The sequence below is a fragment of the Populus nigra genome, chromosome 8 (genome assembly GCF_951802175.1).
Source record: "Populus nigra chromosome 8, ddPopNigr1.1, whole genome shotgun sequence".
NCBI classification, from domain to species: Eukaryota; Viridiplantae; Streptophyta; class Magnoliopsida; order Malpighiales; family Salicaceae; genus Populus; species Populus nigra.
Genome location: NC_084859.1, coordinates 9,229,548 through 9,250,926, shown reverse-complemented (window position 1 = coordinate 9,250,926; position 21,379 = coordinate 9,229,548). Strand labels below are relative to the sequence as shown.

The following is a 21,379-nucleotide window of genomic DNA, read 5'->3' as shown; positions in this document are numbered from 1 at the left end:
AAGAAGAGCGCTTGCCAGTTGCCACTTCTGTTTCTTTTGTGTGATTTTCAACTTGGTAGTTTTGTCAAATACACTCTTCATGCACACACTAAAGAGGCCTCTAATAGACACTCACTCCTATGCAGGAGATGCCACACTGACTGCTCTAGCAGATACGATTAAGGAAAGAACGATTATGGTAGAAAAGACTCTTGAGAGCTCGGCTATGGAGCAATTCTTCGACTAGGGAAATGGGAGAAAGGCCTCTCTTTCCTTAACAAGGCAGGAAGAGCGAAATTGTAATCATAATTAAATCATTTTCAAAAACAATCAAAGAAAGCGAGACACGGAAAGATTCAAGTTTCTATAGTTGTTCCTGGTAATCAAGCAAAATATTTAATTCATTGAAAACCAAAAATGAGAAGCATATACAGACAGGGAGATAACAAAATTTTGTATATGTAGCAGCAATTAACATTACCACTGGGATTAAATTATGAACAACGACTCCTATCCTTCAGCTCAAGAGAGAATATTAAAATGATTAGACCACGTTAAATTATGAACCAAATAAAAGAAAAGAAAAACGATATACTATATGTAGCATAACCTAATAGTTCAACATTATCCAACCAGATGAAAAGGAATAGACAAAGAAAGAAAAGAATCAAGAAGTTTTTAAGCAAAACATGGAACTGGGCGAACAAGCTTCATCTATTCAGCCCGCAAGATCCATGGAATGCTTAACCTGTGTTAGTTAAAGGTATACACATTTTCCATGCGTCACCATCTCATCTGTTTGCTAATCTACAAGTACTGTTCGTGTATCCTGGCTCGGTTCTCCTCCCACCACAACTTTGCACGCGTTTCTCCAAGCGTCACCATCTCATCTGTACAAGTACTGTTCGTGTATCCTGGCTCGGTTCTCCTCCCACCACAACCTTGCACGTGTTTCTCCAAATGTTTCTCGGCTGCATCAAGAATATAAGAAAAAAAAAAACACATCCATTACACATGATTTTGATCATTAATTTATGCAAAAAGTAAATATCAATGCCTATGTTGTTGTTTTGTATATGGGTAATGGAAAATTGGAAAAAGAGAACCCAGATCATTGAAAATTGGAAATGTACAACCCTGCCCATTTAACAGTATGTTATCAGTCAGAACAGTTTCATCACAAATCTCAAGCCCAAAATTCGCCTTGGTTTCTAGATCATCCATGAGAAATCGTTATGGCTCCATGGCAATTCTTTGCAGGCAACTAAGATTATCTAGATCACTATGATAGATGGCATGAGCTTATAGTGCAAGAAGGGATTTGGCTCATTCCTTGACTGGAACTGAGAGGTTCAAACTATATTTTATAGCTCCAAAAATCTTCTAAAATCTAATTATAAGCTCCATCTACCGTGAATTGCCATGTTTAGCTGTTGTTCTAGCCCAGCAAAAGCAGGTGCTAGACAAGTCAGCTCCGTCAGCAACATCTCAATCAGTTTATTTGTCCAAATAACTAAAATCATGAGCAGTTTCAATTCCATCTTTCTCTAAATTATTCAGACCCACTGACCTGAACCTGACACGTCTAAGCTCCCTGGTGCCACCTGGCAGTGCTCTTATAGTGATGTATACCCCTGGTTCATCCTGTTCAACCCATTCAGTCTCCATATCACTTGCATTACTGATGGAAAGTTCTTCTGAGTGATCTGACTCTCTTGACATACTAGTCCTCACAGAACCATCTATTGATGATGTCTCAGTTTTAGCCCCAGCAATGCTAGAGAGCTTTGGTGTTGAAGCAAGACCAGCTGACTCATAATATTGGTGAGATTGCATTGGGTGGTGGTCAAGTGAATCTGATGACGAATAACCCATTCTTGTTGGATGGTGGAAATTGCTTGGGCGTTCTTTGCCCAGTGGAGGAGTCGTGGGACTGTCTTTGGCTGATTCAGGCTTTGAGCTCTGCAAAAGGAGACAGGTAAAATTAAACAATAAAACTAGCTCTATTATCAATGCCAGTTTTGTGAAGTACAATGAAGTAACTCTGAGCTCTAAAAAACACCGACATCCTGTATTACATTAAATCATTCAAAACCTAAAAGAGAATTAAGGACTTTAACAGTGCTCTTCAACAGTCTAACAAGATTCATGCTGATTACAATAGAGAAGAAAATTATTCATTCCAAGCAAATCAGAGCAAGCATTTCCTATCCCTAACCAAATGTTGCTAAACTTCAAAATTTAATTCACACTCACCTCATCTTCAGATCTTGGTGGAGTTGGAAGTGGGACTGATTGGTGATTGAACTGTTGAACATTGTATAATTCCATGACCTTGTCATAGTTCTCAGCCCACCATCTTTGAGCTTGCCATTTATTGAACATTTCACGACTGATCAAAACATCAAAATGTTAAAATGATGAAAAAGGACCTGTCAACATCTATAAAACCCAAGCAAAATGTTGGAGAAGGACGAATCATCCAGTTTTTTCTGGTATTAAAACTTTAAGGCAGTTGGTTATTGATGGTTACTCATCTAACAGATTCGCACTGCTATCATATGAGGGGAGCTAGTTTATCTTGATAGCAAGACACCCAACCATTGAAGGAAAGGCTTGACAGAGGAAGGGAAATGTGGTAACGTCATATATCATTACTTATAAAGAAAACAACGACAACAAAAATCATGAACAATTGAGAACATCACAAACATGAAATGTTGCATAACTCTAATCAGGTTGGCATGAAACATGAATCTTGTTGTAGGTGAACAAAACTGTATATGTTAAGAAACCCAATTAAAGAAACACCAAGGAAAAAAAATCAACATAAAAGTAGCATCGCTTTCATTACAAGAAACAGATGGGTTATTACTCATTTCATTCAACATTTCAAACTACAAGTAAACTAGTGTAAATTCAGATTGAGATTAAGTGAGATAATTTCTGGCAGAAACACACTGCAGCGGCTCTTTATCTTATAAATAAGTAGTTTGGCCACAGATTTCTCAGCAAATCATTCTCAAGATCAAGAACTGCACAAGCCAGGTTCATGAAACATGAAAATACTTGTAAGTTCCAAGGTATATTATACAGCTGTAATTTGCACGTCCATGAATAACATTGTATTTGTCTAAATGTAACAATGACAATCTGCTAATTTGACATTCAATGATCATAAGAGGATTAGAAAAGGTTCTTATTGTGTTTCAATTGCCAAAGAAATTATAGCTTAAGCAGAGAACCAACCAAAAAGAGTGAAAGGAATGGATATTTCTTTCTTTAGTGGGAAATTTTGCTTATTCAAGCCTTCTAGAGCTGTAAGCAATATTCCTCATCAACTCTTAATTGTTAGATAGAGGGTGATCACTAAACTAACCCATCAAAACATCTTCTCCAGAAAATTTACAAGTTAAAACACGAAACATTGCTCATAACTCTTCAAAGTTCTCATTTTCCCTTTCGTTTTCTATCTTCTCATTTCTCGTTGGCAAGATAGGAGATGATGAATGATTCCAAGTGCAGATAGTGAAGCATAAGCTGTTCTTGATTCCAAAAGAGAATAAGAAGAAGCGGGCAAGCAAAGTATAATGCATCTACCGTATAATGCATCTACCGTGTAATTGTGTTGTGGATGGTTATTTTCTTTGGGCAATGCAATTTTCCCAGTATATTACATTCAGGATATAGAACATAGTGGGCACCCATACCCACGTGCACATAGACACGTCTTTGGTCATTATTCTGCACTTGAATTCACCCATCAGTTTCCCTACATTTCTACTGTTATGGCACAGCTGACTCAAAAGTTTTTGTCCTCTGCAACATTCCGATACCGTTCAGGATGACAAAGCTGTGATAAATGCCCAATTCAGCATCAACCACACACATGCACACACAGCAAGAAAACATATGATTGCATTCAAACAAATCAGAGAAAAGAAGAACAATTAGTACCTGAATCGAATTCGCTTCAAATCATTACCGCCATCAGGCAATGAAACAAAAGTGATGAGCACACCAGGCTCAACTTGCGCAACCCACTCCTTAGGCTCATCTTCCTCCATAAAAACCACCGACTCCGTCCGCCCACTAACTGAAGCAGGTGTGCCTTCGCCACTCGATAGCCCTTTTAGTCTTGCCTCCGACTCTTTCCCCCGCTTTCTTGGGGTCGAATTGGAACTTCCTGCTCTACGATACAAGCAGTGGAACCTCGCTGAGTCTGAGGCAGCATCGGACTCAGCATAGTTCCTGTTATTGTTATTGCTCGAGGATCCTGAACACGGCTTGCAGTTTCTATATGCTCCTGAGGCCTTTACAGCCATGTCCTTTATCTACAAAATAACAACAACAACAGCCCTTTATCACTTTGCAATAAAACAGAGACAAAAAAACACTAACACGGTGTTTGTTAGGAGGGATTGAGTGTATTTTTCTTTTGGCAAGAAATATAAGGATTTAAGGAAGGATTGGATGGATCCTTATACTTTCATTTGTTTATAATTTTCAATGCTTTCAATTTGGATAGATTGACTCTTACTCTTCCCCTTCTTTGTTAACTGAAAAACTAGAGGAATGGTAAACAATCCATCCTTTCTCTTCCCTTCCCCTTCTCCCAATCCATCCTCCCTGACAAACAGACCCAATTCCGGTTCAAATCTATTCATCCACCTTCTGTCCCAAAAATCTGGAAAAATGAATTCAAGAAAAGCCATATTGTGCTCGTGGTTCCAATCTTGATTCAATCAAGCACTATAACTTTTTTTTTTCAAAAATAAATTTGAAAGAAGTACTGCTGTGACATACGGCAGTAATATTAGACCCATATCACACAGTAACTAATTCCAGTTCTTCTTTCACCGTTTTGGTTTCAGCTCAAGCAGTCTCCAAGGGGCCCGTCGAAAACCCAGGCCCGAGTAGAACGAAAAGAAAAGATTGGAGTCGTTCAAAGGAAAAGCGAGGACCGAAAATGCCTACTCCCCTGGTGGGGCTATCCAAAGCAATCACCCAAGACAAGAATAAAGACAGCTGAACAAGAATATTAGACCCATATCACACAGTAACTAATTCCAGTTCTTCTTTCACCGTTTTGGTTTCAGCTCAAGCAGTCTCCAAGGGCCCCGTCGAAAACCCAGGCCCGAGTAGAACGAAAAGAAAAGATTGGAGTCGTTCAAAGGAAAAGCGAGGACCGAAAATGCCTACTCCCCTGGTAGGGCTATCCAAAGCAATCACCCAAGACAAGAATAAAGACAGCTGAACAAGACCATGCGGATAAGAGAAGGGTTGTGTGACTAGATTCACTTGATCTGGAAGACTAGTCTAAGGGACTGGCCTTTCTTAGTTACTCTCACCAGAAAGAGAAGGGGATCCAGGGGAAGTCGAAAGACAACTTACAGGCTTTCCTCAAAGCTCAGAGCTAGTCCTCCTCTTTTAATATAATTCCTAAGGAGGCGGATTAAAAGGTAAGGAATAACAAGGTCAAACCTAAGCTTAGTCGAATTATTACCCTCCTCCAAAGGACAGGGAAAGAAGAAATAAAGGCTAAGAAAATTTTGGGTTCTGCAGAAACTAGACAAAAACAAAAAAAAAAAACAAAAGAACAATCATTAGTTTTTTTTTTTTTTTGTATTTTCACTCAACCTATAAATTAAAAGTTGAAAAAGAAAATGAAACATGACCCCTCAAATCCAGCTTGTTAAAACAAGAAGTGTAATTCATCTTTTTCCTTACTATATGCTTCGGTGCTTTCTGGGCTTTAGCTCCAAAAAAAAAGAAAATAAAATTTAAATCCTTGACTCTACCACAGCAACCCAACAGAAGATAGAAAGGTGAATGAAGCAGAGCATGCATACTTGAGCTGTGAGTGACTTCATGGCGTGCTTAGTCCTTAGCGTCTCAAAAGCAGCAACATCAACATCCTCTTCTCTGTCTCTCGGCGGCGAACATCGGTTGTTGAGTCGCTTTGAACACGCAATACAAGTCAACATCCTCTCACGGTTTCTCTATACCTGCAACCCAATAACACAGATCAGAGGCGCTTGTGCATAAGAAAACAAAATGAGCTACATATTCCATCCATAACCAATGCTTACAAGGAGAAAAGGGAGAGGTTGAGTTGCAGATGGGGTTCGGCCTATTTGAGATCCCACGGTTTGTCGTGATGGGTATATTTAATTGGCAACATAAATGTCAGGAAAGAGAGAGGAGAAGTGACCGTTAATGGAGGAATGAGAGGGTGGCTTTGAAGCTATTCGTTAAAAATCATTATAATAAATATAAAGAGAAAAGGGGATCCTTTCTTTAAAAATACTTACTCTTCACAGCTCTACACTGCCTGTTAGAATGAGTAACAGCTAAGAAATACCAAGACAAAGAAAGAAAGAAAGAAAAAACAACACCCTCCCTCTCCCCCTCTCTCCCCCTCTCTCTCCCCTTCACACAAGAAAAGCCAAAGGCCAAAAAGCATATTCTCTTCTCTTGAACGTGCAAGTGGGTAATCCGAGGAGCTGAGAGTTGAAAAGGTAAAAAATGAAACTATTGTTTTGATTCCGGGAGGCTTTAGACGAGGTCAGGGAATCAGTGTGTTGGAGACGCAAGGGGAAGCTTTTGGTGTTTGTGTGTTATATTCGTTTTGGGTTTTTGGATGTTTCGTTTCTTTTTCTTTTCTTTACCCAAGAGCTCTGTAGCTATTAATTTTTAAAAAGTTTGTTATTTAAAAGTATTTTAAAATGTATTAGAAATCTAAAAATTATTAAAAAAATTAAATTTAAAATAAAAAAAATTAAATTTTTAAAATATAAAAACAAACATAATTTTAATTTGTTTGGTTTTGGGACACCTAAAGAGAGAGAAACTGTATTTTATGAGAATTTTAAAAATAAATTATTTAAAAATTATTTTTATATTTTTTAAATCTTTTTAATTTTAATATAGTAATTTTAAAAATAATAAAAAATTATTTTAATATATTTTTAAATAAATAAATATTTTAAAAAACAATTATATCGTACTGACAAATACCCCTCAAAAGTAAAAGTAAAGGCAAAAAAAAGAAGAAGAAGAAGACGCTATGCCTCTCCTCTATTTTAGTAGTACTTTGGCGATTCCATTCTATCCTTATTTTCATGATTGCGACTCATCCTTTTTACTTTTCAGCTTTGTCTGTTTAGCTTCCGATCTTCACTTTCAATTCCAGGCTGCCACGGGCACGGTGGATTAAAGTTATACCGTGTTTAGCATCGTGTTGAACCTCTTTATGAAAGATTTTAATTTTTTCTATTTTTAATTAATTTTTTATATTTTAAAATTATTTTTATATATTAATATAAAAAAAAATTAATCTTGTTATGCAACTCGAGTAAAAATCAAGTAAACCAAGAAAAAAGCCAGCAGAAATCGGACCTGAGACAGGGAATTCCCTGGAGATTATTTATTTTGTTGTATTCTTAGACAACACTGTCACAGTTTAATTTAGAGGAGATAAAAGGGAAGATGGCGCCCCATGAAGGTGGCAATCAGTGAGGAATTTTGGGTGGGCACCTTTTCGGAACTGCATTGAGAGCTCCGGCAGGCTTTTATCAGATCATAAGGTGAAAAGGAGTCTGAATGATGACGGTGATGAGGAGCCCTCAAGAAATTCTCAGACGAGAAAAGGCTGCCCTCTGTTTGTTTGCTAACTTCCATGGACTGCTTGAAATCAGTAAATCACATCTGGGTTCTTGCAACAACTAGAGGTGGTCCAAAGGGAGCAGTTCTAGAACACGTCTTTTGTTATCTGTCTTCTTTGCAAAAAGTACGATCCATTGTTTACAAAAAGTGTAAAATGGGATTGGAGTCTGCGGAACCTTTTCCTCCCACCATGGTTTCAAATTAATAGCAGATTGTATTCTTTCGTGAATGATATTGCAGTGTGGTGTGTTTTTTTATATATATTTTTTATTTTTAGATCAAAAATAATTTGAAAAACAAATTATAACACAAAAATACTCGTTGTAATAAGACAGTATTGATTATGTTTTTTATTAGTTGCATTTAGTTAGTGTTTCGGGGTAAAAAAGATAAGAATCTATTTGATTGAAGAAATAGAAATGAGAGCATAAAATAAATTTGCATGAGATATTTTTAAAGTAAATTTCTATATTTTTAAAATAAAAGGTACATAGAAACATGTCTCATTTATCCTTGTTATTTTTGTCTCTTATGTCCCAAGATAATGACCAAATACTATCTTAAAAATAAAAAATATCAAACTTGAATTTTTTAATTGATTCAAGTTCATTTAAAGTCCAGTTAGTTTAATTTATTAAAAGTATATAATGTTTGTTTTGAGCTATAAATTATACTATAGATCAAAATTGTTTAGTTTATATGACATGTACTTGTACTTTTCTAGTAGATCGTTTAATTTAGATAACCATATAATTGAATTTAATCAAGTTAATCTTGCAATAAAATAAAACAATAAACTTAGCATCCATTCTTGGCATATAAATCAAAATTTATATGTAAACTAATCATAACATGCATGCTATCATTTATAATAACAATTATATAATTAATCTAAAATCAAAGTACAAATATGGTACTTATTTATTGAAAAAACTTATAATTAATGTGATTTAGTAAATGTTGTTGTCAAGAATCCATCTTTTGTACTTCAAGTTTTATTGCATCTCTCCTAGTGCAAAGACATGATGTCAACAAACCTCTCATTATTCTAACAACACTATCTTGATTAATTACACTATTTATCAAGGTACATAAACCAAAGGAAAGAAACTCACAATCTCTGTAGGAAAGATTGAGACTTAAGCTCTAAAATGGAAAAGGGAGAAGCAAAAGAAATTGAAAAAAAATAGCTACTGTAAAAAAATATATAGAAACTCTCTCATTTAATCTCTATTTATATTGATTTTTAGAACCAAAATTGATGTAGAATTACAAAAATTAATTCCTGACATTTTGCCTTTTTACCTATCATAAAAATAATAAAATTCCAACTATTTTTTGCCTTAAAAACTAGACATTTTATCTTTAAAAATAAATTGTTCATGAGAAAGAAGAGTATTCAAATTCTTTATTAGTGGACTATATATGTGTGTGTGGATAAAAAAAAATAATTTTTTTATGGGCCAAATAATTATTTTATAATAAACTTAAATCCAAGTTCAAAATAGGTTAGTAAAAAACAAACACAAATCAAAGCTCAAGACCTGGGAGAGCCCGGGACTCATGGCCTAAGCCTGAGAGGAGTCGAGGTGAGCGCGTGCATGTGGTTAAATCCATACTATTTTGCTTAGGCTCACTTATGACCTTTTAACTTCTGACTATATGACAATCTTATATTTTTCCTATATAGAATTGAGGGTTTTTGGTTTCAAAAAAATAAAACCAAGAGTTCATTGAAAACAATTTCTCATTATGCATTTGTAGTTGATAACTTGGTGTATGTCATGGTTTGTACAAGGTTGAATATAACTCATGTTGTTGGTATTGTCAGTTGGTTCCTCACCAAACCTGGTTAATAGTGAAATGGATATTCAAGTATCTTAAATGTACTTTCAATTTTAGTTTAATAGTGAAATGGATACATAGATGTAAATATGGCTGGTAATGTTGATTCTATAAAGTCTATAACAGGACACATAATGACCTTATAAAGGGAGTGGTTTTATGAAAATCAAGGTTGCAAAAATATGTTGCATTATCCAGTATAAAAGTTAAATACATTACTCGAAAGGGGTAAAGAGTTGTTATAAATGAAGAAGTTCTTACATGAACTTGTCATAGTGTAAAAGAACTTTGTATTACACTACGACAATTAGAGTACAATTCATCTCACTAAGCATCCTACTTATCATTCTTGATTAAAACACATTGAGATTAGATACCAATAGATTCGTGATGCTACGGAAATGAAGTTCTTTATTGTTGAGAAGATTCATACCGATAACAGTGTATTAAATATGATGGCCAAGCTTTTACCGAAAGAGAAATTTGAGTTTTGTAAAAGGCAAGTGGGCTTGGTAAAGCCTCCGAAATGAGTTAGAAGGGGAAGAATTATTGGGTTTAATCCCTCTTTTTTTGGACGATAACCCATATAAAGTAAGAAAAAAAAAAGAGAAAAATGCTTAAAGCATTTTAGGTTATATAGTCGACTATGTATAAAAGTCAAATTTGACTTATTTTCAAAGTGTGAGTTGACATATACAAAAAAAAAAGAGCTTTTGGCCAAAAAGTGAAAGAGTGAAGAAAAAATGTTACTCATTTTTGTGCCTTAATCTGGCGGTGATTTTTTATCCAATTAAGATGAGATTTTGATATGTTATTCTTGACAATGAGCTCTTCAGTTTAGATAGTGTTGATCACTAAGAAGCTTTCACCTTTGGATATATTCAAAAGATCTAATTAGTGAGATCTATCCCATTTACACTAATTGACAGCAACCAAACGTCTAGCAGCCAAAATGTTAAAAAGGTGAGAGAGAAAACTACTCAAACAAAAAAACTATTCCATATATATCTTCTAATTTTTTATGTGCGACAAGAGTCATTTCCTTACAAGTTAGGTATATAACGAGCATGCCCACATGTTCTACACTCGATCAACTCTGTATTTTCAAGGTAATACAACATGCAGAAGTTTGGACAATTGTTAATTTTTTGGTATCCTAAATCGAAAGGTTTCATCATGGATTTAGTAACATAGAAGTTCTATTTTTAACTTATTCCCTTCAGATAAAATGTTTCTCACTCATTTAACAATTCTATCATTACCGACCTCACTCAACCTATGACCTGACTTAATAGTGAATACATATGCAATGACCGATAATTTATTGTAATTTATGCACTCATCCCATGATAGTTCATCAAAGTTTTATAAAAGATCAAAAAACCTGATCGTGTGTGCATTTGATTCTTCATCTATGATTGGACATTCACCTGCATAGCCCTAATTCATTCTCATCACATCCATAACCATATTCCTATAAGAATTATTATTGTCATCTACAACTCCATGCACATTGTTAGAATTAGAAGTTGACCCAACCATCTTTTCTAACATAGTCTCGTAAGGAACATATAGTTCTCCGTGTACAAATCAACATAGGTATTTGTCTATGAATTTTTTTGTAGAAGATGCATCGTTAAACCATCTAGATCGACAAACTTTTTATTCTTACACCTCTTACATGAACATCTAATACCGCCTCCACTAATATTTCTTAGATTAGATAGTACATAATTAATAAAATCCTCAACCCCATTACAATAATCCATCATACGCAACTCTTTGAGTGAATCTTGATACATTCATGAACGATCATCAATTACTTATATTAAACTTATATAGAATATTGATAACAACATGTATTAATTAATTATGTAAAATAAATAAATTATCTAACATTGGTTTACCTCTAAAACTTATTCAATCTTTTTTAATAGTACTCTTAAATCATTATCAATTATCTACATAAATTCAAATCCCTATACATTTACCAAAATTTTCAACTCATCAATAAAATTGACAAAATATAAAACGAACCCATTAAATAAGTCATCATTTATTTCATTACAGAACACATAAGTCACAAAATCAAAATCAATTTCACCAAATTACAAACAAATAAAAATTTTTTAAATCTCAAACAAACTCTAACATGTACAAATCATACACTCATACAACAAATTTCTATGAGAAAAACTTATAAAACAAGTAAACACACAAACAAACTACATATATATTACAAAAATAGGCAATAAAAATTAACATTTTAAAATATAGTTCAAACAAAAAATTGGTAGTTTTACTTACTTGATGTGGAGAATCCTAAAAAAAATTGAATCAAAATAGGAATACTAACAAACTAAGTATTGAGATTGCTGAATTTATGGTGGGAGGTTGATTTTATGATAAAATAAGGGGTTTCTATTGTGTTACAGAGTTAATGGAGGAAGAAGAAGAAATGAGAAAGAGGGAGAGAGGGGTCGCTCGTCAGTTCATAACTTAAATTTATTTTCTTGGTAATTTTGTGTATATAAATGACACGTCATTGTACCTTTTGGTTTTTTTTTCTAATTCCTTCTTTTTCCATTGTAATTCTCTCAGTATATACCAAGAAAACATTTACATCGGTGTTTGTTGATAGACACAACATATGTCAATAAAGTTCATTATAATCTACCAACGAAAAGTTTTTATCGGTATTTCTTTTTGTATTTGTTAATTTTCTAGTTGTGTTTATTTAGTTCAAATGGTTACAAACTTACATTTAAATTTATTTGTGAACTTCTAGGTTATTTTATTTCTTATAAACCTAATTTATCAAACTGAAGAAGTTAAACATTTGGAGTTGAGGTAATAGGTGCATCAACTCATGTATAAAGCAAGCTTTCATAAAAGGTTTAGATGTTAATTAACCTTAACAAAATGAGTTTGAGCTTTGAGCTAAGTTTTAACTATGGTGAACAAAAAAATATAAAAAATCTATTAAACTAAGATAACAAAAAAAAACTAAAATACCAAACCAAGAAAAAAAACTAAATTAACTAATTAGAAAAACAAAAAAAAATCGATTTGGTTTTTATTTCAAAAATCTAAAATCAATTGAATTACATTGAACCGAACCGATTCAAACAACACGATCTAGTTGAAAACCTGGAATAAACACTAACTTTTTTCTAACTCTAAAGCCTAAATCGAACCGACGCCACCCCTAAAGTTTTCTCTCAATCTCTCTACCACCCCAGGTTTTCTCATCTGTCTCTCATTCTCTTCTCAATAGCCTCCATCGATCGCTCTCTCTATCATTTCCCTATGTTATTGCTTTAGAGTTTAAATTTGTTTTTGTTTTTTTTTTCCATGATTTTTCTTCTTTGTTAGTTTTTTACTTTCAAGCCATGATTTATCTTTTCTGGGTTTTTTTTTGCCATTAATACTGTTATTATTTTGCTTTAGATCTACTGCTTTCTGGCAAACCTTTTCTTTTTGGGTTTGATTTTTGCATGTTACACTTGTTGCATGCTCTCTGTAAAGTTGTGTGTTTTCGTATAAGCACAGGGTCACTATGTGCAGCTTTGTGATTGGATCTGCCTTGTTAACCATTGTACCTAAATCCAATACATAGCAAGGCAGGCCATGTCAACATGTAACAAGAAAGGGTTCCGTTTGCATTTCCCTACAAGGAGATCATGGCATTTAATTTCTGGAATTCTAATCAGCAAGTAAAAAAATGGAAGTAATTTTGAATGCAGTAGTTTAACTAATCAAGTTTTAGGTTTATTTTTCAAAAATTACTAGGTCAAATATAACAAACATCAGGATCACTAAAGACTTATCTAGTTGTTAACTTTATAGTCTCAGAGATTAGTCAAAGTATATATAAGCTGATCCAGATATACACGGTTAAAATAATAATAATAATAATAATAATAATAATAATAATAATAATAATAAAAGGCTATAGTTGCAAAAAAGCTTAAAAAAATCCTAAATAAATAAAATAAGTTTTTCCAAGTTTTTTCTTTAAATAATCGAATGAAACCAAAACAAAATTAATTTGTTTGAACTAACTTATATATTTCTGGATTGGTTTTTTAACAAAATAAAAAAAACAATTGAATCTAACCAAACAGAAAACGCTCGTCCACTTTGAACAATTTCATAAGCAGCTTGGCTTATTTGCCAAATATATTTTTATTATTTTTTAAAAATTAAAATAATATATTAAAATAATATATTAGCGTATTAAAAAATATATATTAAAATAATATTTTATTTAAAAGTATTTTTTATTTAAAAATATATATTAAAATAATATTTTTATTATTTTTTAAAAATTATTTTTGATATTAGCGTATTAAAATGATTTAAAAATACCAAATATATATTAATTTAAAATAAAAAAATTAATTTTTTTAAAAAATATTTTTAAAACACAAAAACAATCTACACAAAAAATCCCAATCTTGTTACTTTGCCAAGTAAGGATGAGAAAAAACCAGAAAAACTTATTAAGCTGAAAAAACAAGAAAACAATCAAGGCATGCATGAATTCAATAAGGTGAGATATAAAAGATATGAACATCATCCCTCTTCATTTTTATTTTCTGGTTATTGTATTTGAAATTATTATCCACAAAAAGCTAATCCCCCAAGCGATAAAGCACACATTACTATTCCTAATAATAATGCAATAATTATTTTGTATATTGATACTCGATACTTTTATCTTTGTTTCGAGAGTAAAGCAGTATTTTTTCCATGATATAAATATATTTTTATTATTGTGTGTGGTTATTTTTATAATTATATTTTTTATATAGTAAAATTATTAATGTAATCCTTGAATAAAATAATTCAATGTCTTTTGCGTAATGATGTTTTTGTATTTTTATATTTGATATGGCAATAGAATTACTGGATTACCCTTACTGTTCAAGGGTTTTGTTGTAATTTCATAATTGTTTGTTTTGTTCTTATTGTTTAGTCCTAAGAGCATTTTTGGTTTTGTACAAATAAAAAAAAAAAAACTACTAATGTGTGCCTCGCACATGTCAACCACTCCATCACCTATTGGCGACACGTGCAGCTAGATCCCATGGTTGTTTTATTTACATTAATTATTTATAGTTAGATTTTATTTTAGATTTCATCATTGATCATTTGATTTTTTTTAATTTATTTTTAAATTTGATCCTTATTTTATTAATTGTTGTTTGTTTTGTTTTGTTTTGAATCATTTACTTGATTGATGTTTTTTTTTTCATTTCCACCCCTGGGGATTTATTTTTATGTTAAATTTGGTCTTAATTCTTTTAATTGCTATTTTTGAAAATCATTTTCGTAATGGATTTGTTTTTTTATATAATTTTATCACTAAACATTTAATTTCATTTAATTTTTATGTCTAATTTAATCCTAATTCTTTTAATTGCTTTTTTTTTGTTTTGCATTGTTTTTTTATTGATTTTTTTCTCAATTTCTTCCCTTAATATTTATTTGATTAAGAATCTTGCTTCTTTGTTTATTTGGATTTACCTTTAATAGGGTCACCCCGGTCTTATGACCCGAGTAACAGATCTAAAGGATTAGTCGAAGTCGACTTCTGTCTAATTTTAAAGCAGTTTTTTCAAATATTATTTTTTGCTTTCCTATTTATAGGATCATCACAATTTCATGTGTTTGATTTGTTGACCTAAGTTGGCTACCAGGTTCGTTCAAGGTTTTTTTTGTTATTTTTTTTGTTTTGATAAGTTTCTAAAATTTATATTTTTGAATTGGCTTATAATAAAATTCATTAATTAATATTTATTTTATTTGGGATTATTATTTTATTTTTTTCATTAAATTGCATCATCCTTGGGTTTTTTTTCTGTCAAATTTTATCTTCATTCTTTGTGTTGCTTTTATAGGTTTTTTTATTAATATTTTTCTACTGAACACATCCTTCAAAATTAAATTGGTTGAGAATTATGCTTCTTGATTGAATTTAGGTAAAAAATTTCACGAGATATGATTTTTAGAGATTAGACTAGGTTTAAGAGGTTTCACGGGTTTACCTTGTTTTTTTTTTCTTTTTCTAAATTGATGTTTTCTTATTTTTTATCATTTTTTTACTTTTGTTTTATTCTTATTTTTGGTTTAATTATCTTTTTTTTTTCCTTTTTTTTCTTATTTTTTTTCAGTTTGATTCTATTGGATTAGCCCTCAATAATTTTTTTCTATTTCACCCCCTATCATTTTTTAATCTATAAATAATCTATCATATTACAAATGATTTTTAATTTTACCCTTCTATGATTTTTTTAACGTTTCAAGTTTGTATCTAATTATTTTAATTGCAACTCCTTTTGTTTGAGATATTTTGTTTTAAATTTCATCATCATTTGGTTTGTTCTTGTCAGATTTTAGCCTTATTTTTTTTTTGTTCTTTTTCTTTTGTAAATGTTTTTATTCATAGTTTTTTAAATGATTCTTCCCTTCAAAATTAAATTGGATGACATTTAAACTTATTGACTGAACTCGAATCCATAATTTAACAAATTGCAAGTTTTTTAGATTAGACTAAGTTTAAGAGGTTGCTTAGGTTTTTTTTTTTTGGTTTTTTTCTCTCTTTTTTTAAGCTGATGTTTTATGTTTTTTTTCTTAAGTTTGACTTCTTTTTGCTGACTTTTCTTCAATCAGGTTAGCATTGAGTTGTTTGATAATTAAAAAGGCTTGGATGTAGCTCTTTTTTTTCTTTTTTTTTCAGTTTATTTAAATTGTCACTTTAACCAATAATTTGAGACTTGAATCTTTTTTTACCTATCACTTTTTTATATAAAAAAATTATTCGGCTCGCGCCACACCTGGGTAAAATATCTAGTAGTTGCTAAAAGGAGAAAATTACCATGTCTTTTAGTTTGCTCTTAATCAACTATTTAATCCAAGTTTAAATATAAAAAATTTCAGTTAGTTTAGGTTATTTTGAATCATTATATTGGTTAGAGCATATTTTGTTTGCTTGTTTTTTATAAAATAAACCGAATTGAGTTGAACCAAAACAAGTCAATTTAAATCCAATTTCTAATTTGGTTTGGTTCTAAATCTTAAAAAAAAAACATGTTTGGTTATTTTTTTATATAAAAACCGAATTAAATATAAGACCCCGGTAAAATAAACCAGTTGGCTATATTCGAATTGGCCACATATGAGACCCCAGTAAAATAATGAATCCGAAATGAACTCTCCCATGACCCACTGAAGCAAGTGATGAAGCCAATGGAATATTTATTAAACAATGTATTTAAATGGATTTTTTTTTTCCCAGAGCAAGAAAGCATTTTTAACCACAAAAATTATCTTGCACAACTCATCTAATTTATTTTTTAACAATCTCCTTCATTAATTGATTAAAAGATTAAAATAATACCATGTGATCTTCCTTTTTCTTTTTATAAATGAAGATATACCATTAATAAATAAATAAAAAACTAGAAGGAGCTTATCCCACTATCAAATAAGAATCCACTTTTAAAATTATATTATTCTCATGTCTTCAAAAGCATTGAAAAAGGACGATAGGGAAAAATTCTGGATAGCGGAAAGGTCAACACCGACAGTGAATCGTTCTGAGTATGAGGACTATCGCGTGATATCACGTGCACGGCCCCACATAGATGCCAGAGATAAGGAAGTGGGGCCGAAAAGGAAATCTTTGCCAGGTTTCCGGAATTCCCCTGAAAAACCTCCACTTCACCTCCATATATAATAATTAATTATTGTGATTTTAGGATTTTTTAAAATTAGCTTTCTTTTAAAAAAAAAAAGCAAAATAACATGGTTTCAAAATATACATATCACGATTAAAAAAATATGATTTTTAAGGTTTTTTCTATCTAGAAACACAACATTTCAAATAATTTTATGAAATGTGCTACACAAATTACAACAAGAAAAGATGAGAGAAAATAAAAATAAAGCAAAAAACTAAAAAAACACAACAAGGTTTCGATTACAATAACCCATGTACTTTTAGAAAGATCTCAATGAAAAAAATTCAACGACACCAAAGAACATCAATAGTGACTCGAGTGGGTCACATTTCTCACCAAAGGCAAATGAGTCATCCGCCACTTTTAGGCAATAAATGTGACTCACTCCATTCACTATTAGTGACTTTTCTCAGTGTCGTTTAATTTTTCTTGTTGAAATATTTTTAATGATACTGGTAGTTGTAATCAAAACTTTGATAAATTTTTGAGGTCTTTTTCTCACATCTCTTTTATTTTTCATTGTAATTTATGAAGAGAGGGGAGAGAGAAAACAAAAGAAAGAAAGAAAAAATTTAAATACCATAAAGACAAACCAAAGCTCTGATTATGACACTATCGGTACCATAAAAAAGATCTCAACAAAACAAACCTAATGACACTAGTGAAAGTCACCAACAATTACTGAAGTGGGTTACACATGTTGTCAAAGACAAGTGAGTCACTAGCCATCTTTGGTTAGCAAGTGTGACCCACTTGGGTCACCGTTGATAATCTTTCTTGATATCGTTGGATTTGTCTTTTCAAGATCTGATACGAACAAAGTCAGGTCCAAATTTGACATTAAAATGTTTGATGATTAGTTTTGTGAGATCAGACATATCTCTCAAATCGTACGTTGGAATGAGTTGAAATTTTACAGGGAGATACTAAACATATGGAAATGTGTTTTGGTAATTTTTTAGGTCAAATGGAGTTCGTTCAGGAACATTTTCAGAATGTTAAAGTTATTAAACAAATCTTATCAAATCTGCCAGACTAGACTTTTGTGTATTATTTGGGACATATCTGGAGTTGTAGGTGGAATTTTTCTGTGATTCAAGTTGGTTTAAAACTAGACATCTCAAGCTTCCCAACCATATATAGTAGGTCAAGTAATTCATCCAGATGAGACAGAACGACGTGTTTGAAGTCAAGATTGAAAATCTGCCAGGAATGTGCGAGAATTGGGGATTCAAGCTACATGAAGGAATTTTGTCATGGAGACTTTGTTTTTATTATCCTATTTTATTTATTTATTTAATGTTTAATAATTTTTTTTAATTTGGGTTTGTTTTGGCCCATTATACATTGTTTAGGGTTTAATTTTATTATTGAACTTATGTTAGATGATTACTAATTTAGGTCTATTAGGGTTAGTTAGAGGAGACTATATAATGTTTTTTAGCTGTAAATTTCAGCAGTAAATTGAAGAATAAACATGAGTTTTTTTTTGTTTGTTTGTGGCAAAACAACCTTTTTTGCAGAGATAAAGATCGTACACTAACTTATCGAAGATTAACTAGTTTCGAGGGATCATTCACATACTTAGAGTTCTTAAATACAATGTTATATCTGGATCCAAGTCTTTTTTCAATACTCTTGGTTCATAGGTACATGATTATCTCTGGTTCAAAGTTCTATCAAACCTGATTTTTGGTTTTTTGAGTTGTTATCTACTTCGTTGGAGATTACTTGACCATGTGATCAAGATGTTCACATCAAGATCTTTCTAATATTGGTGGTGTTGTAATAGAAGTTTCTATATACATTCAAGATCTCTTTCTTTATTTCTTTTTTCCCTCCCTTCTCTAATCTCATCTCATCGTAATTCCACAAATTATTTGAAAAGCCGCATTTCTAACGTGGAAAAGCTTAAAAGTTGTATTTTTCAATCACGACATGTACAAACTGTGTTATTTCACAAATTTATTTGAAACTGTGTTATATTTTTTAATTATTCTTTTATAAAAAAAAAACATGCCAATACATAAAAATATTAATTTTTATTTTAGTTGAGCAGCCCGCTGCTTTGTATCAAGAGTATGAACTAGTAGGGTTTTTTTTTAGGTTGTAGCAAGGATTTATTTGTATCCCTGCACTTGATTGAAATTAAAATCAAAGATTCTAAGAGATTAAAAAAAGACAGTGTTAGGTTAAGAAATCATTAATATTTGATAAACATGTAAAAACTAACTCTTGAGTCAAAGTGCTTTTTTAATTAGAAAATGGCTACATACAAAAAACTTTATAGTGGCACATCATAGTGTGCCTACGCACGCACTCATCTCTTATGTGTTATTTTTTTTAGGTTTTAAAATTAATGTTTTTATGGTATATATATTAATAAACAATAAATTTTATAATGCTTATGAATTAACTAAGTAATAACCTAAAGAAATAAATAGATATAAATAAAAGAGAATGAATAAAATTCATGAATTATAGAAAATAATGAAAATATATTTATCTTGAATAACTATGGTACCATAAATTTTTCCATCAGCATGTGTAATTTCAATGATAAAAAGCTATTTACATCAATTCTTTAATAATTAAAGAGATTCATTTTCTTTTTTTAAATTTGAATTTTAAAACCACCATTCAATAAAATTCATATTAATTTAAAAAAGCAGAGAGGAATTAGTAGGGGTGATCATTTTCGGTTCGGTTTTTATAAAAAAAAATAATCAAATCAAATTTATTTAAAAAAAAAAATCGAAACCGACCGGTTTCGGTTCGGTTTGGTTTTTTAGGAAAAAAACCGGTTCAAATTGGTTTCGCTCGGTTTCGCTCGGTTTTTCCAGTTTGGCTCAGTTTTTTTCGGCTTGGGTTCGGTTCGGTTTTTTCAGTTTCAGGCTTATAAAACTGAAACCGAACCGAACCGGTCGGTTTTTTCAAAATTTTAATTGGTTTAATCGATTTTTTTTCATGGTTTGGTTTTTTTTGTTATTTTTTTTTAATTTTCTCGGTTTAATCAGTTTTTTAATTTTTTTACTCACCCCTAAAAACTAGTGACATTGTATTAGTTACTCATTGTGTGTGTATCTTGTAGAGAGAGATAGATAAATAAAAAAGTCAGGGAGAATAAAACATATCACCTATCAAAAGTGATAAAAATAACTCCACTTGGGATTTCTCCTTTTTATTTGTTTTTTCCTTAAAGTGAGTCCAATGTATTTCTTTATTTTTTGAATTCAAAATTTGAAATTACTACTCAATAGAAAAAAAATACTTTCTTAAATTACTAAATTAATGGGAATAGATGTATTTAAAACCGTGTAGTGTTTTTTTAATCCCAATTAATATTTAAAGTTATCTAAATATATCATTTATCGTCGTTGAAAAAAGCATTAATTGTCACATAAGCGATGTGCACGTGTTTCCATCTTTTTCTATCGTTCACTTGCAAAATTAATTAATGAGATCTCTATCAAATAATAATAATAATAATAATAATGAGATTCGTTGGCAAGCAATTCCCTCGTTAATTCTGCATATATCAAACTGTAGGTTCAGAATCATAAACTTTGTTTGTTTCACCTTTCCAGAACAAGCAGCTGCTAGCTGGTTCCTAATCTTTAATCCGATTGTCTTAGATATTCTTTGCCATAACCTGGATCCAAGGAATACTTCTCTAGGTAGACCCTAGTTGCCTTGAAAAATGAAGCATGGCCACCAAAGATTAGTTAACATTTAGCATCGGTAGTATAATAGCGGCTGTTTTTTAAAGTGTTTTTCGCTTGAAAATATATTAAAATAATTTTTTTATTTTAAAAAAATTATTTTTAATATTAACACATGGAAACGGTTTGGAAATATAAAAAAACATTAATTTAAAATAAAAAAAAATTAATTGTTTTTTTTAAAACAGGGCTAAAGCAACACTACCTCACGTCCCTTTTGCTCCCTTCAAAGGTGGGGAAAGTGGAGAATGCATGTTAAGAGCTGGATTATCAGTCACACGCCATGTCTTCAACCTAACCCTACAGTATGTACCTTTGGAACTTCCTCTTTCTCCCCGTAAACCATATGTGACGGTGAAGGGATAAAAGTATAGCGCAAAACTAAGCCAAAATCATAGCGTTCATCCTGGTAAGTAA

At 31.4% G+C, this 21,379-nt stretch overlaps 1 protein-coding gene across 3 annotated transcripts; it reads right to left on the bottom strand.

Moving 5' to 3' along the window:
- Nucleotides 1–512: 512 nt before the first annotated feature.
- Nucleotides 513–6,628, bottom strand: LOC133700436 (protein Brevis radix-like 2). 3 transcript variants are annotated; one of them, XM_062123964.1, is made up of 6 exons: nucleotides 6,294–6,628; nucleotides 5,832–5,987; nucleotides 3,937–4,313; nucleotides 2,236–2,371; nucleotides 1,550–1,941; nucleotides 513–950 (listed from the first exon to the last, which is right to left on the bottom strand). In XM_062123964.1, the coding sequence occupies exons 2-6, from the start codon at nucleotides 5,964–5,966 to the stop codon at nucleotides 866–868; spliced, it is 1,125 nt and encodes a 374-aa protein (XP_061979948.1). In that variant the 5' UTR covers nucleotides 5,967–5,987; nucleotides 6,294–6,628; the 3' UTR covers nucleotides 513–865. The 3 variants fall into 3 exon arrangements, with proteins under 3 accessions (XP_061979948.1, XP_061979947.1, XP_061979949.1); XM_062123963.1 differs by lacking the exon at nucleotides 6,294–6,628 and adding an exon at nucleotides 6,072–6,287; XM_062123965.1 differs by lacking the exons at nucleotides 5,832–5,987; nucleotides 6,294–6,628 and adding an exon at nucleotides 4,520–4,672.
- Nucleotides 6,629–21,379: the final 14,751 nt, after the last annotated feature.

What these genes read in the sequence shown, in the direction of transcription:
- LOC133700436 (XM_062123964.1), bottom strand. Translation starts at nt 5,966, where the DNA reads ATGTTGACTTGTATTGCGTGTTCAAAGCGACTCAACAACCGATGTTCG. An exon ending in TTGAAGCGAATTCGATTCAG is followed by an intron (nt 2,372 to 3,936) that starts GTACTAATTGTT and finishes TGTTTTGATCAG; the next exon opens with TCGTGAAATGTTCAATAAAT. An exon ending in CTTAGACGTGTCAGGTTCAG is followed by an intron (nt 951 to 1,549) that starts GTCAGTGGGTCT and finishes TTCTTGATGCAG; the next exon opens with CCGAGAAACATTTGGAGAAA.